At 46.1% G+C, this 15,655-nt stretch overlaps 1 protein-coding gene across 2 annotated transcripts in view; it reads left to right on the top strand.

Moving 5' to 3' along the window:
- LOC139338435 (receptor-type tyrosine-protein phosphatase N2-like) overlaps positions 1-14,717 on the top strand; it is a 174,030-nt gene extending 159,313 nt beyond the window's left edge. For both annotated transcript variants that reach the window (XM_070973425.1, XM_070973426.1), the window contains exons 20-23: positions 359-412; positions 4,165-4,229; positions 9,043-9,116; positions 11,599-14,717. In XM_070973425.1, coding sequence (XP_070829526.1) covers positions 359-412; positions 4,165-4,229; positions 9,043-9,116; positions 11,599-11,670 — 265 coding nt within the window. In that variant the 3' untranslated portion in view covers positions 11,671-14,717. The remainder of the gene's footprint in view (positions 1-358; positions 413-4,164; positions 4,230-9,042; positions 9,117-11,598) is intronic.
- Positions 14,718-15,655: the final 938 nt, after the last annotated feature.

Genomic DNA, 15,655 nt, shown 5'->3' with positions numbered 1-15,655 from the left:
GCGTTTTTATGGTTCCTATTCCAGAAATGATTCTTAGTTGAAGTAGCGCCAAGAAACAGCTTTACTGTGTCTGGTAAGTGATGTGGGCCAAACTGGATCTCATGTTGACACTAAATCATGTAAAGATCACAAGCTCAGACATAGTTTTGTGTCGAAGTGTTGCAACAATGACCGACTTAATGAGAATTCCTCCATTTCTGTCCATTTTTCCTTTGTGCTTCGTGTCTTTAAAGCCCAGATGTGCTCACTGTGTGTGTGTGTGTGTGTGTGTGTGTGTGTGTGTGTGTGTGTGTGTGTGTGTGTGTGCTGAAGCTGTGATGTTAACACTGAGCTTGTTTTTCTGCTCTGTTTTTTACAGGAAAGTTAACAAGTGCTACCGGGGACGCTCGTGTCCTATCATAGTCCACTGCAGGCAAGTACAATAAAAACTGAAGCGGTCTTTTCTCTTTCTGTTACACCTTCATGCGGGGTTGTAAAGTGTAGTTTGTTCTCATTGAGATGCTTTTGAACGCTGTTAATGAGCAAACAAGCGGATGAACAGACCCTCCATTGTTTGCTCGCCGCACCCGGCCAGGTCCTTGGCGGTTTCTGTTATTCTGTCCACGCTGCTGTTTCACTCCTCACGAGCTCTGGTGTCACTAGTCAAGAAGAGGGATTAACCAAAAAGCTTTGATTTAACGTGACGGACGTCCATGGAGGAGGGTAACTCTTAATTGGAGGCGCTTCACAGTTTGCAGTGGGGGGGGGGGGGGTCAGGGTGCAGCTGTTGTGTTTGTGTATGAGTGTGATACCACATCTGCATGAACCCACCACCTGACGAAATAACTCAGACCAGCGAGACATAATTAAATCTGCATTTAACAGAAAAAATGCTTTTTTGGTGGGAACACCCTGCGATGATTGGATTAGAGAAATATAAAAAAAAAAATCCATAACAGAGAGCCGTTATATCTGTCTGCTCGTCCTCCGCTAAGTGATCTATTATTTAATATGCTGTAATGGCTCTTCCAGGATGATGAAACTGTACATTTCTGGGCTAAATTGCCAGACGGCACCGCAGTGTGAAACCTGTCTTTTATGGAGCGGCGGCCACAGCGGCTGCATCATCACCCTGTCGCTCCCCAGTTCCCTCCATGACTCTGCAAGTAAATATGATGTTTAGACATGCAGTAAAACCTCCAGGTGGTGGCGTGTCACCTGGTTACTGTAATACAACCATCACACACACTTGTGTATACAAGCTGCTGCAGAAAGAGTGATCGTGGCAGTCGGGGCAGAATTTGTGTGCAGCCAGTCGACAACCTGTACAGCCGCTAGCTAGCAGCGCACCCTCACCAGGAGCTCCTCAGTCTCTCTGTCGGCCCTCTCATTCCTCTCTTGTTACCTGTGTGCAGTACATTCATCAACCTGAGTCACGCAGCTTCAGGATTAGCATGAATTCTTCTCTCAAGATGAAATATTTCCAGCTTGCATCCACCTGTCTTCTCCACAATTGACACTGAGGAGATGAATCCACTTCTTTTAGCGTTAACGCTAGTGGAGCACGAGCGATCCTAAGATATGCTAACGCCAACAAACATCTTCTGTGTCTGAATTTAGCTGCAAGATCTCAGCCATCCCCATTCATCCAATATGTGGTGAATTGGTACCAAAGTCATCTCTGTCTCCTGTTAGCTGTATTAAACCTGCGGCTTCACCATCGCTGGTGTAAACATCTAAATTAAATCCAATGTTAATGCTTCAGTTCGTTAAATCAGAGCTCTTTGTTTGGATCGAGTTTGTTAACAAATTGTGACAAAAGTACCAAATGCAGGCTTAATTTCCAGTTATGTAGTGCAACTATATGGCTAGCAAAGGTAAACATCTTACACGCCACGCACTGCGGCGCGGGCGAGGCTGCGATGGGAGCTGAGTCCAGTCACCACATTCCAGATGACGCTCGAGTGGAGGTCCAATCAGCTCTGCTGTCTTTGGACGCTTTCATCGTGCGTCTTTTCATAGCAGGGCTCGAGCAGCAGATCCAGACCAATCAGAGCTCGTTCCTTAACCCGACCAGCCAATCACGTCTTAGGGTGAGATCACACACTCTCACGCTGAGGCGAGTCACACGAGTCAAAGCCAGCTGGACATTTCTCAGCCGCATGTGTGTAGACACACAGAGATCACACAGCAGCCAGACGACGTCTCTCTTTATTCTCAGAGCATTTCTTCTTTTTTCTGGATCTTTTCTATCTCGTCTGCTCCTCCTCCTCCCCTTTCCTTCCATCTCTCATCTTACACAGAGCGAGAGAAGGCAGCAGACATCTTGACGTGTTTACTCACAGCCCTCAGGCTTCTGCTGACACACACACACGCACGCACACACACACATCACATATCTTTGATCGCCTTGTAATGATCCTGGCAAGGTGCAGCGATACGACAGATCTAATCACGCCGTAATAACCTACACGAGACACACACACACACACACACACACACACACACACACACACACACACACAAACTATGTGAGATAAGAGTGATACTCATATCTGTGTAGAAGGCACGTTGTCACACACACGCACACACTCACACACACGCACGCACACACACAGCTGTATATTCCAACACACCCGGTGGCGGTAATTGAGCAGTACCACCACACTATCTGTGTGTGTGTGTGTGTGTGTGTGTGTGTGTGTGTGTGTGTGTGTGTATTTGTGGGCTTGCAGAAAATAACCAAGGACCCAGTGAAAATGAAAAATTCGGGAAGTATCGACGCACGCCAGCACACACACACGCACACGTGCACACACACGCACAGACTTGAGTTTGCTGGATTACACATCGGCCCATGAAATAGAGCGGTGGGGGGAAACCTTGAAATAAATCCAGGTTTCAGAATATTCCCTCCACACACATTACGCAGCCTGATTCTTCGCGTCGTCGCTCTTTCAGAACAGAAGAAGACGCGTTCCCGCCCGCGTCGAGCGCACGCCGCCGCGTCGCCGTGCCGTTAAGCAGGTTTATATTCTGATGCTTTTTAATTCCTGACCAAAATAAAACCGGCTTCAGCCTTTCTGCTCCATAATTATACGCCTTTGAAGTTGTTTATCCCCTTGAAATAGCATTAGAGGACTCATAAACCTCGACATATTAAATCTCTCTGACTGCTCACCTGCTTAACACCGGTGTCAGGTTGCATCTGTCTCCGCTGCAGAGAAACAAAAAGCAATAACAGGGACGCGGTGCGGGACATGGAATAAGTTGTGTTGTTGGGGTAAATCCGTGGGCGTGAGTTGCTCTGATGATAGAACTTCACTGTGCAGCCTCGCAGCAGCGGCGGTGGGACTTGCTGACTTGCCGGAAAAGCTGCAGAGTTTTTCGAAATGCCCGTTACCATTTCCAATTTAATCATTTTCGCTTGTTTACAATCTTAGCTGAATTTGCATGAGCAGCCACGGAGAGGACGTCTATTTGTCCTCGTCCGGATGAAAATAAGCAGCTGCCAGGCGAAACTTGTAAGCGTCAGCATGATGGAGGAGCGCGGCAGCAGAACGGGAAGCGTTTGCTGATCAGGAAACAGGCGGAGCCGAAACGGGATGCGAGGCCGCCGGGATCAGAGTGTTTTCGTGTCGGTGACTTTGACGTTTGTGCTGTTATCTGAGGGAAATAAGGTCAAAGGTCATGATGGATCTAAGACAAATGAGGGCTGGTTCATGAGCTGCAGAAACAACATGAAAACACCTCTGATTTGACCAATCCTGTCGTGTTTGCTTCTCTTCTGTTTCGTGCTCCGCTGTCGTAAATACTTCCTGAAAAATGAAAATGAGCTTTAAAGTCACGTTTTTCAGGCAGATGAAACAGTTTAAGAGCAGTAAAAACCTGATGGGTGCAGATTCAGTGGATGCTATGCAGGGCTTCACGCCACGTGCTCCTTTTTTATTGCAGTCTTTACTCTTTTTATGTCATTTTTCATAATAACAATGTAAGAAAATTTCTTTATGACCCTGAAAGGAAAGATATGAGCGTTAATGAAACTGGTGACAAGTAATAATCTGAGAAATACTTCATCAGTCATCAGGAATGATGTGGCGTTGTCAAACAAAGCATTTCATTTAACCCCCTCTCTCTTTCCCCCCATCCCAATTCTGTGTCTTGGTCTCTCGCCCCCCCGTGCAGTGATGGCGCAGGAAGAAGTGGGACCTACGTCCTGATCGACATGGTCCTCAACAAGATGGCTAAAGGTGGGTGTGTTCTTTTGCCTCCTCTACTCTTCCTCGTATCCCATGTGGGGCATGTGTTTTTATAGAATTGGATAATTGCATCAGAAATAATGATATTTAGTTGATCATCACAGTGATGAGGAGTTGAAAATAATATTTTCTATTAAGCGCCGACCCTGAGTCAGAGGAAACAAAGCGTTTTTTAAAACACTCGTGTTCATCAGTTCTTGCTTAATTACTGGACATTCAGATCTCTTTCTTTATCTCAGATGACGCTTCGCTGCTTTGGCGCCAAACTGCAGCTTTTTTTCTCCCCTGTCGCACCAATAAAACACATTTGAACCATTAAAACCTAAAACAGAAGACGTGACGTCCACAGAGCGATGAGGAGCGGAGAGACGAAGGAAGGAAAGGCGGAGGACAGAAAGAGTTGACCGTGGACACTTTGAAGTGTCATTAGGACACAGCCAGCGCGTTTTAAGCACATTCTGAGTGCATGATAATTACTGTAATTAGAGCACGATATAATAAACAGTGCAGTCATTATGCCGGGGGGGGGGGGGGGGGGGGGGTATTTCACAGGGCCATGGCAGGTCGTGACATGGCTTTAAATTAAGTGTCATTTCCTGAAGTTCATTTTGGACTTACACTTATAGATAACCCTCCCTCAGTGCTGCTGTATGTGTGTGTGTGTGTGTGTGTGTGTGTGTGTGTGTGTGTGTGTGTGTGTGTGTGTGTGTGTGTGTGTGTGTGTGTGTGCGTGTGTGTCTCGCCGCCTGAAGAACGACCTCAGCGCTGGGCTTTTTCTGAGTCGATTTGTGGCGGTGGTGACGTCACCTTCATCACACAGAGTGGAAACGACGATCTGCTGGTTTTCTCCTTATTTCCAAATCTATATGAACTGTGTGTGTGTGTCTGCATGTCGTGTGTGTGTGTGTGTGTGTGTGTGTGTGTGTGTGTGTGTGTGTGTGTGTGTGTGTGTGTGTGTGTGTGAGAGAAGCGTCCCACGGCGGTGCTGCTGCTGTAGCAGAACGAGCTCCTGGGTCTTTAATTCCAGATCAAAGGGTCAGTCGGGCATCGGGGGCCTCTCCCCGGGCTGTCACACTGTGATCGGGGGCACCGGGGCCCCCCCTCAGCACCCAGGGGCCGGGGCGGACGGGCGGGGCTGGGTGGGAGTGTCCTCTGATCCCTTTCATCTCTGCCATGTATCCTACATTTGCTCAGCACTGATTTTGCCGTTCAAAAAGCATTAAAAAAGGATCATTAACAGAAAACGATGACAGAATTAAAACAAGGTAACAGCTTCATTTCATCTTTGCCAACTTTCTGATGTCTAGTTTAATTTAAATTTAATTCTATTGCAGGGAAACTTGTTTTGGAGCTAGTTAACGGCCCCGTGTGTTCATCCCCGGGTGTCATTAAGGTGTCGCTGCTGCTGTTCTGATGGATTTTTAAAGCTTCACTCTGTGTGAAGAGTTCAAGAGTTTCATCTTTGGCTTCATGTCTATTAACAACCAGATGATTTTAATGTTTGGGAGCTCGACTTTGTGAACAAGGCTGATTAAAAAAAGCACAGTTTATACTGAGATATGAATAAAGAGAATATTTGATGAGGCCGGGATGCGTCCGAGGTGTTGGGAAACAGCTTTGTTTGGAGCTTTAGTCGTTTCATAGCTGCTTTCTCTCTCTTTATTTCTGAACTTTCAGAAAGAATCTGACATATAAAACCGACGATCATCTGCAGAAATGATGATTTGCCAAAACTGTCCAATAGAAAAGCAGTAAAAGTTACCTTCAGCTTGACCTGATACAGTGTGAATCAAAAACAATATCCACCAATATAAAAGCAGATATAACAAAGACTTTTGGCAAAGTTGACAAGACGGCATCAGACGAAGCTCCTCCAGAGCCACAGACGACGTTTAACAGCTGTTTTCAGTTTCATTTCATTCGTCAGAAGCAGCAGACAAGCCTGACTTCATGTCGTTTACGTGATGTAGAATTACACCTCCGTCAGTAGCTGCAGTTCTCCCTCCTCCCTCAGCTCTCCGCCCCCCTTATTTTGGAGGTTTTTGTCTGTCCTGAGAAGCTAGAGGCCCCCAGGTTTGCAGGCTTCCCCCATCCTGATCAAAGACACGTCCCACCTCCTCCTCCTCCTCTTCCTCCCTCTCAGACACAAAATCACTCCAGTTTTCCTCACCCTCCCTCCCCCCTCCCCCTCCTCCTCCTCCTCCTCCTCCTCCTCTCTCCATTCCCACTCTTTTTCTCCCAAGGAATGAATTGTAAATTGGGAGTATTATGGCGGCGTTGCAGGGTTGAGGAGGTATTGCTGTGGTTCTCACGTTTTGTTTTCCCGTCTTCTCTCCCAAAAGGCTCCCTCATTTCCCTCCTCGCTCTAATGTCACCCTCCCACTCACACGCTCACCACCTCCACCTCCTCCACCCGCCACCCTTCTCTTCATCTTAAGAATCGAGTGAAACCCATCGAGTGCCGGAGAGCTTTTCAGCATCCCTCCGTTTCTTTTCACTTCTTTTTCCCAGGTCCAGCTGGTGAGCCGGGCCCTCAGCTTCGGCTTTCGGGGGTCTTTTGCGGCCTCCTCAAGGGTCCTGTCTTTCTTTTTTTTTTTTTTTTTATCTTTCTCTCCTCCTCCTCCTCCTCCTCTTCTGCACCCCCCTCCATCCTCCTTAGTCCTTCCCCGCGACCTCCACCTCGAAGCGAGGGTCTGGCGGAGGAGGGAAGTTGAAAATGAGGCTGGGTTTTTACACCACTCCTCCTTTTTTCCTGCCTCCACCAGCTCCTTCAAGGGAGACGCTTGCAAAGAGGGAAAGCTCGAATAAGGCGATTTTTTTTTTTAATACCTTCCATTTTGCGGTTTATCAGAACCTGCACAATAGCCCTCAGCTTGTTAAGTCCTCCCCCCTGAAAAAGGAAAACCAAAGCAGCGAGTAGTGTGTTGCAGCTTTCCTGACTAGAAGGGGGTCTATTGTGTCGTAAAAAGAGGAAAAAAAGCTCAGAAAACCTGTGAAACGGAATAAGAAAATGGTGTGAATGAGCAGTTCTCCCACCATTCATTTCCCTCTTCATGCAGGCAAGAAAAAGAAGTGTTATTATGTGTCACAACAAGAAGAAACTGAACAGAATTCTGGCGCTTTTTATTTCCTCAGAATGTGGACAGAGGAGGAGGAGGAGGAGGAGGAGGAGGAGGAGGAGGAGGAAGAGGAGGAGGAGGAAGAGGAGAGGAACGGGTGGACGGAAAACAAATTACATGTTTTTTCTTCTTTCTCTTGTTCTCTGCGAGTTTAATTGTCGCCCCCCCACCCCCCAACCCCCCAGCCTTCCACCGCTCCTCTGCTCCTTCGAGACGTCGTCCTCCTCCTTCTTGTCCCTGCTCCTTCTTTCGGCTAACGGTTTGCTACCTGCAGCCATCAGTTATCCTCCTATGACATTCTGAGGTGGCGTGAGGTCATCGTGAGCTCGATGTGACTTTTAGATGCAGGATAAACTTTATTTGCCTGCCAGGAGATATTTGTCTTAGACAGAAATGCTGCTCACTAAAGGACAGTCACATTAATATATGTGAAAAATGATGTGATACATCATTCTGACAAAAACATCCTTTTAAAGCAGCTTTATTTCTTCATGTGAGGACATTCAGAGGCACAAACCTGAACACTCTCTTTGTAATTCAGGAATAGTTCACATTAGCATCAGTGTTTCGGGCTTTCAGTGTGTTTTCTTACCTTCCTGGAGTTCGAGTGAAATGCAGTTTTTACAAAAAGCAATGCACAAAAACCCTTTCATCTGTGAGTCAGTGTAAGAGGTGAAATTAGTCTTGATGCTGGTACATTTTCAGCAGTAAATCTCACCGAAAATGTGTCTTTATAAGCACTAAGTATGGATAAAAACACAAGTACAGCATAAATATGTTATACTGGCATTAAAGAGGCTTGTTTACCCTGCAGAGGCCAAATGCAAACGTTTGCATTGGACTCTCCATAAAACCATGTAAGATATTTGCATTCACACATAAAGTGATATCACAAAATCTGTAATATTGATTATTAGCCAGAGATCTGGAGAACTTGGCTGCAGTGAAGCTCAACACGACCTGAAGTCTGAGCTCCAGACTTAAAAACAAGAGCATCACTTAGATGTAGTTAGATATCTGCTTATTAAAACTTGTCTAAACTAGGACAGATTGTGGCAGTGATCAATAAATTGGCCTGTGTTTGCCTCTGAAAGGATCATAGTCTGCTCGTCATTTATCACCATGTGTGGTGATCTGACCCGCGCTCGGCCACAGGTCATTCAGCCGACCGCCGGCAGCCACGCTGTCGTCAGCTGTGGGGCGTCTCGCCAGTCTGGCACGCTGAAAGGGGCACTCGCACACACACACACGCACACACACACACACACACGCACACACAGGCATGTCAGAAGTTGGCAGGGGCTGACAGAGCTCTGGTGGGCAACCTTCATGAGCTCAAAGGCTACAGGGCGGCTATCAAAGGCCGGCGAGGGGCTTTAAGTTCGGCTCAGTTTCTTTTAGAAAAGGCCGCGAACGTGCGTGCCTGTGATTTCCCTCACAAAGTCCTCTCCAACTCTTTCTTTTTCCTCTTCATCGTTTTTCACCCCCACGCCGCCGCCTCGCCGCTGTGTGTTTGTGCAAAGAGGATGAATGTAATCGCCTTTTGCTGTTCTGAAGGGAGGCGCTATGAAACAGCAGATTGACAGATGTTAGCTGGATTATCTCGGCGGCACTTTGAACACAATCCAACACCGTTTCTCACGTGTGTGTTTTTATCTGTGCGCGTGTGTGTGTGTGTGTGACAGGTGCCAAGGAGATTGATATTGCAGCGACTCTGGAGCACCTGCGGGACCAGAGGCCGGGAATGGTTCAGACCAAGGTAACACACACACACACACACACACACACACACACACACACACACACACACACACACACACACACACACACACACACACACACACACACGCCTGAATCTGTCTGCTCGAAAACTTCTGATGTGGCCGTCGATGATACACTGCAAAAACATAACCCATTTTGTGATTAAACAAACGAGATCTAACACGTGAATTAATGAAACTTTAGACGTGTGGGTAGAGGCAGGCTAGCAGTTTGCCTTTGCTTCCAGTGTTTATGCTAAGCTAAGCTAATGGACTCCCACCTCAAGCTCTATGCGCAGACGTGACAGGTCTCTGTCTGTGCTGAAGACGCTCCTGTGCTGTCAGGAAGGTCATTACAAATGTCTCATCTGATATTTAGTCATTGACAGTCGCGGGGATCAAACCTGTGACCTTCACTCCACTGTACAGCCTCTCTGACAGTCACTCACACCTCCATTAAACTTCATTTTATCTGAAAGTTTCAGGTTGGTTGGTAATCTTTGTTCCCCGTTGTGAGACTTGCGGTTTTTTGGGACTCAGTCATCGGGCGAGATCAATCGATTCCTGAGAAGTAATTGGACAGGTATTACGGCGGGGTCCGCTCAGATCACAGAGGAATATGTACAGAATTCAAATGGGTGGTGATAATCTGAGCTAAAACCTGCTTCCAGGGTATCAGAGGATCCTGCGGCTGCTTTGGTTTCATGAACTGAATGAAAACCTTGAAAGTTTTTGAGTGGAAATAGAGCTCCATGGAGGTTTAAACACACAAATTTTAAAGATTTAAAGTCACTTCTTGGTATAATATTCCTCAGCACGAACCACAGACTGTACGTACTGTACATCACGCTGCTGCACAACTCAGAGACCTCAGAGCTTCACCTGAAACAAGCGGAGTCATCCCTCGCCACACTGTACGCGGGAGGCTGCCGGGCGGCTTTGGAAACTTCAATTACCGGCTGATCTGTGGACATAATTAGAAAGAAAAGCCGGGATGTGTGTGAAACATCGGCCGTATCGATCCAGGCTTTATTAAACCATGTATCCTGAGCAAGTGGCTGTCACGGCGCTCCTCGCACATTGATTCCCCTCGTGGTCAGCAGTCCCAGCCTCAGCACTCGGATGTCCTTTCTGATTTTTATGAGGGGAGATGTTGTTTGGGCCATTAATCTTCCGCTTCCCGTAATGATACAATAAACTCAAGGTTAAGCACGTGTAGGTCTTCTAAACATGACTAAATCCTTCAAAATGAAGTGGTTTCTGTGAGCCAAGTTTACCACAAGGACGTTTTCACACAGAAATCCGACTAAAACAATCCCTTTAATGGTAGAACGTGCTGTGTTTGTGTGATTTTATTCACTTTATTCTGGCATTTCTTTAGGAGAACACTATAAAAACACATTCAGGGTTTAACGGTTCTGACGCTGAAACCAACCCGCTGCCACCTCTGCAGGCAGAGCCTCATTACTGCTAATGTAAGAAAACCCATTTTTCATTTCACAGTTAACGCTGTAACACATGTAAATCACAGAATTATTACTCTGTCCACACACTCGCACACGTGGAAGATACATTTTAGACTTTTACCTAGAACGTTTTTGTGTATTAGCTTTAGCAATGCTAGTCGTATTAGCACGGTTAACCTAGCTCACATAGTATTGCTGCTCCACCGTGTGGTGTGGAGGGAAGTTTTTGAGCCTTAACTGATGAGAGTTTTGGACAATGAGCTTCTGTTTATCCAACATAAATCAGAGAAATGTCACCACCACACACCACCAATCAGAGAGCAAGGCCTGTGTGTGGCCTGAGAGACAAAACCCAGGGCTAACACATCTGCTCTTTGGCACCGCTGTTCATGAAACGTCACATGCTTTCAGGTTTGGGTTTGACCCCTTCAAGTCTCCAATGAAGGGAAATCTTAACGCTGCAGCTGACGGTTATACTTCAAATATAATATTTCCAACTTTGAGGCGACAGTTTGTCCACATAAACAAAGCGAGCTCGTCCAGCACCTTCAGGATGACCCTGAAATCGCCTTTGAGCTGGACCTGATCACCAGCTGGACTTCACTGATGCTCTTGTGGTTGAATGGGAGCAAATCCCTTCAGCCAGGTTCCAAAGGCAGAAGATCGGAGGCGGTTCCAGCAGCAGGTCAATGGTTCTGGACTCAGATGTTGAAGGTCAGGCGTGTGCTGTGTGACGTAAGATTTTTTTAGCGTCTCTCGGCTGGGCTTCGGTGAGCTGACACTAGAGCTCGAACTGAAACTGCAGAAGCGTCGGGAGCAAAAGCAGGATTGTGAAGCACTTTGCGGAGCAGCCAGAGCTGCGTTTGCAGGAGCATCGGGTTCATCGTCTTGCCAAAGGGCTCCTTGGTAGCGTGAAATCAAGCTTGTGACTCATCTGCTGTGCTTTCCAGAGTTTGGCTGCTTCGTGTTTTTCACTGCTTTTAACTTCCTTCCTCCTCTCTTTGTCTCTCTGCAGGACCAGTTTGAGTTCGCGTTGACGGCCGTTGCGGAGGAGGTGAACGCCATTCTGAAAGCTCTTCCACAGTAGGAAGGAGCGCCTCCTTCTGATCGACCTCCCACATCCCCTCATCATCCTTCCCTCTGTCTTTTTGTCTTTCTTGCCTCCTCTCCTGTCCTCCTCTCTCGTCTCCCACCCTGTCATACCTTTGCTTCCTTTGCTCATTTTACTTCCTGTTGTTCGCTGTCCTGTCCTCCTTTCGCTTCTCCTCCTCCTCTCATCATTCTGTCGTCTTTTTCCTCTCGTCTCCTCTTCTTTCCGCTCATCTCCCCCTCGTTTCGCTCCTTCTCATGTCCTCCTCTCCCTCCGTCTCAGTAAATTCATGCCAGGAAACCGTTGAACCCCTCCTGTACATAGATAGACCTCCTTCTATTGTAATGATCCATGCAGCCTGTTTTCCAAAGTGACATTTAAACACGTTTTGTTAGATTGATGAAAATGTTTCTTTATGTTCTGTTTAGAGTATAATTATCATAGTTTCTGTTTGTAGGCGAGGGCCGACCTCATGGGCGTCGGTTGGGCGTCATGGTGGACGTTAAAGCTCCTGTGAAGCAGCTTCCTGATCACCACAACTGCTTTTCGGTTTTATTTCACTGTAAACTGAATATTCCGCTTTTAAAAAAATGAGCTAACCAATAGCAGCCCTGGATTCGATTTTAAAACCCCAAATGATGGCTGTTTGCCGTTTTCCTGAACGACGCCCGTGACCGGCCCTTGTTTTGAGTGTGCGTGCGATGTTGAGCATCACGTCCGTATCACAAAGTCGTGGTTGTGTCTGACTTTTAGTGCCATGCTTTCAGATGAGTTTCCATGCAGGACGCTGGAGTGTCACAGCGTGACTCCTCAGCGTCCTCCAGTCAGGAAAAAATGAGACATTGTGGATTATTTTTCTTAATAATAAGCGATAAACAACGAGGTTGCTGTTTTTGTGTGAATTCCATTAAATATCTGCAGTTTCCCGCTTATTTTAAGAAAAACAAATGAGCCCTGGATGTGAGGTGAAATAACATGAATATTTTTTTTTCAACGTGTAATTTTCATTATCCTTGTAGAAGCAATATTGTGTTTCTCCGACCTGAATCGTTATCTCTTGTGGACAACCAACATCGTGGCTTGTCAGTGAAGTTACACTCATGTCTGCCTTAATAGAAACACAGTAGATGGTCTGGTTAACGTGTCCAGCCACCTGGAAACGAGGCTAGCGTGCAGCGCTTCATTTTACAGTGGCCTTATTCCAGCGGATTAACCTGTGGATTAAAAGTTTGCTGTGCTGCTGCTTAATGAACATCCCTCTGATAAACACTCAAGAACAAGCTCTTCAGTAATCTCGGGCAGGAAGTTACCTTCTGCCCAAAAGTTTGTGAGCGTCTTTGAATCCGTTGAACAGCGGCGATCCCGCGTGCTTTAAATGATTAATCGTTAATTAATCTGAGCTGCTGAACGCTGGAATGAGCCCATTGTAAAGCAAAGCGCTTCTGACTAGTGCTTCGATGTTAAAGAGGATAGTCTTGCTTCTGAATAGCAGTTCTTCTATGTAGCATTAATGGATGATGTGTTCATGTACAGTAGCTGAACCTGTGTTGCATTAAAACTAGTTCGTCGGCTGGTTTTCCCAAAAGCGTCTTCAGACTAACTGGTCGTAAATGAAAGGAGCATGTTTTATCCCATTCAGTACAGACTGCTGTACTTTAAACACTCCTGTGTTTTGCAGTACACACGGTATTTTCCCTGTATTCCAGGCAGCCATTGGCTTCCATTCATTTCTGTTTAGGACGAAGGCTTATTAGCAGACTGATTATTGTGAATCCAAAAATAACTGAACTTCTATTCAACTGATATGTACAAAGTTTCTGGTAGTTGAGTCTCTTTTTGGATGGAAATGAATGGAAACCAGTCAGCAGTAATTTAAAGCATCCTTGCTTTGTGTTTAAGTGGAAAAACACCAGTATGGTGCTTTAAGATGTGATGAACAGTCTGTGTCCGTTGGTGCAGTTTGTTCTCGGATTATTCACGCTGCATAATTAAAGGCCTCCGTGGGCTTGTAAGCAGAAGTCATGATGTTTTTACCCATAAACCACTGTGTTTGTGGGCTGAGAGAACTAATACTGCTTGTAATCCCTCAGGTTTTGTGGTAAATTCTTGTTGACTGGGGTTACGTTCAAGAGGAAAGAGCTTAAATTCAGATTCGACTGAGCAGAACGCTGCTGACACGCCTGATGTGAACGCACCCTTCGTCTAAAGATGACTTTGGGAAACCAACTTAATTTCACTACTTTCAATTGGCTGACACATTCTGCCAATCAGATTCTAGTTTACTTTCTTTAGTCTTATTTGAATCACCAGTAATATGACTTGCATACACGATGCTACTAGTGCATGGCTATTTATTCAGCAAGTTAGCGTGCTGTACTTTCCTGTGGCCTCGAGACGATCCGAGCAAAACTCTTCACGCAAACAAGCAAACGTCGGTTCAACTCTTCGCTTTATTCTGACTGTGTGTTGCACGAGAAGCTCCAAGGACCTTAAGTGCAAAAGCCAAGGATTATCATCTGTAAACGGTGCGGATCGTGGTTGAAGTCAGCTGAAAGGTGGTGCAGAATCAGTATGATGTAACACTGCAGCAAGCTGGTGTCATGCCGTTGGAATCAACTCCATTTTTCATCACAAAATTGAAACGTGCTGCAAGAAATGCTCCTCATAACAGCTCGTTTGATGTCGACTGACGTCCTGATTTCTCTGCCTTCACAAAGACGCCGTCATGTATGTTCTGGAAATGCGGGAATCAGTGAAAGCGCATTGAAAGAGCTTAAATGATCTGACTGGCGGCCGTTTTTAACCTGAGTCCGAGCTAAACTGGTTAGAATGGGTATTTTTTCATGCAGCGAGGATGCTCAGTAGGTCATTTTCTGCAGTGCTGTTCTCTCTTTCACACACTCCATCAACGATCAATAGATGGCTGGTCTGTTGCATTAACACTGTACATAAACCAAAAAAACAAAAAACAGAAGATATTTTGTTCTATGGGTGTAAACAACTTGTGAATAAAGTCTCATTGTCGATGCAGTATTGTAATGCAATCCCGGCTTGTGAGTTTTGTCTCTGTGTTCTCTCTCGTCGTTGTTGTGCAGACTGACAGTGTTCCTGCGACGTAATCGTACACAATCATTTTTACCGTCTGAGTGGGCGGCGAAACATCTGTTTCATGGAGCTCCGAACAACCGGCTGCATTTAAATCAGCTGCAGTGTCGTGAGGTTAGCTGACAGCTCCATCCTGCAGGAGATTGTGTTTGCAGCTCGTCATCCGCTTCTTACCCCAGCTTTTTATTCTGCACTCATCCGGCCAGAGTTTCCAGACACCTACTCCTCTTCCTCAGCATCACAGATTCATATTTTAAAGAGGGGAAAACCCACCGAATGCGTCCGTGGATGAAACGTTGTGATTCGGTTTCAGGGGTCACATTTCAGTTTGGTCCAACAGGAAAATGTAGAAACTGCAAAATCTGAACTTCACTGTAGTTTTTAGGAAAAAGATTTTTAAATTCAAGGATCACGCAGCGGCCACAGTTTGTGCTGGAAAAACACGCTAAAATCAAAAGGGAATGGGTCCAAATTCCTCCAGCTCGCTCACAAACCAGGACTCTTTCTTCCAAATCCAAGCTGGTGGAGAAAATGTGATATTTGATCTGCGATGATTTGTTCAGATTCAGGACTGTCTGATGTCGCATTCACTCAAACTTTTCCGTTCTTCCTCTCGTCGCTGCCACAAAGTGGAAAAAGCCACCGAGCCAAGCTGAACGGTCGATCATCACACCAACCCATGTGAGAAATAATGTGAGGAAGCGTTTCGGGTTCGGCCTCTTGGAAGGAGAAACTGATGATAAAGGAAGGGCTTCTGCTGACTTTGTGGAAATGTAACTGCCATGAGGAGAAAAATATCTGAAGCTGGATTTACAACCAGCACAGGCAACTAAGACAAACACGACTGAAGTGCTCAATGCTCCAATAATCAGGGCTT

The sequence above is a fragment of the Chaetodon trifascialis genome, chromosome 11, assembly GCF_039877785.1.
Source record: "Chaetodon trifascialis isolate fChaTrf1 chromosome 11, fChaTrf1.hap1, whole genome shotgun sequence".
NCBI lineage: Eukaryota > Metazoa > Chordata > Actinopteri > Chaetodontiformes > Chaetodontidae > Chaetodon > Chaetodon trifascialis.
This window is presented reverse-complemented; position numbering and strand designations above follow the sequence as displayed.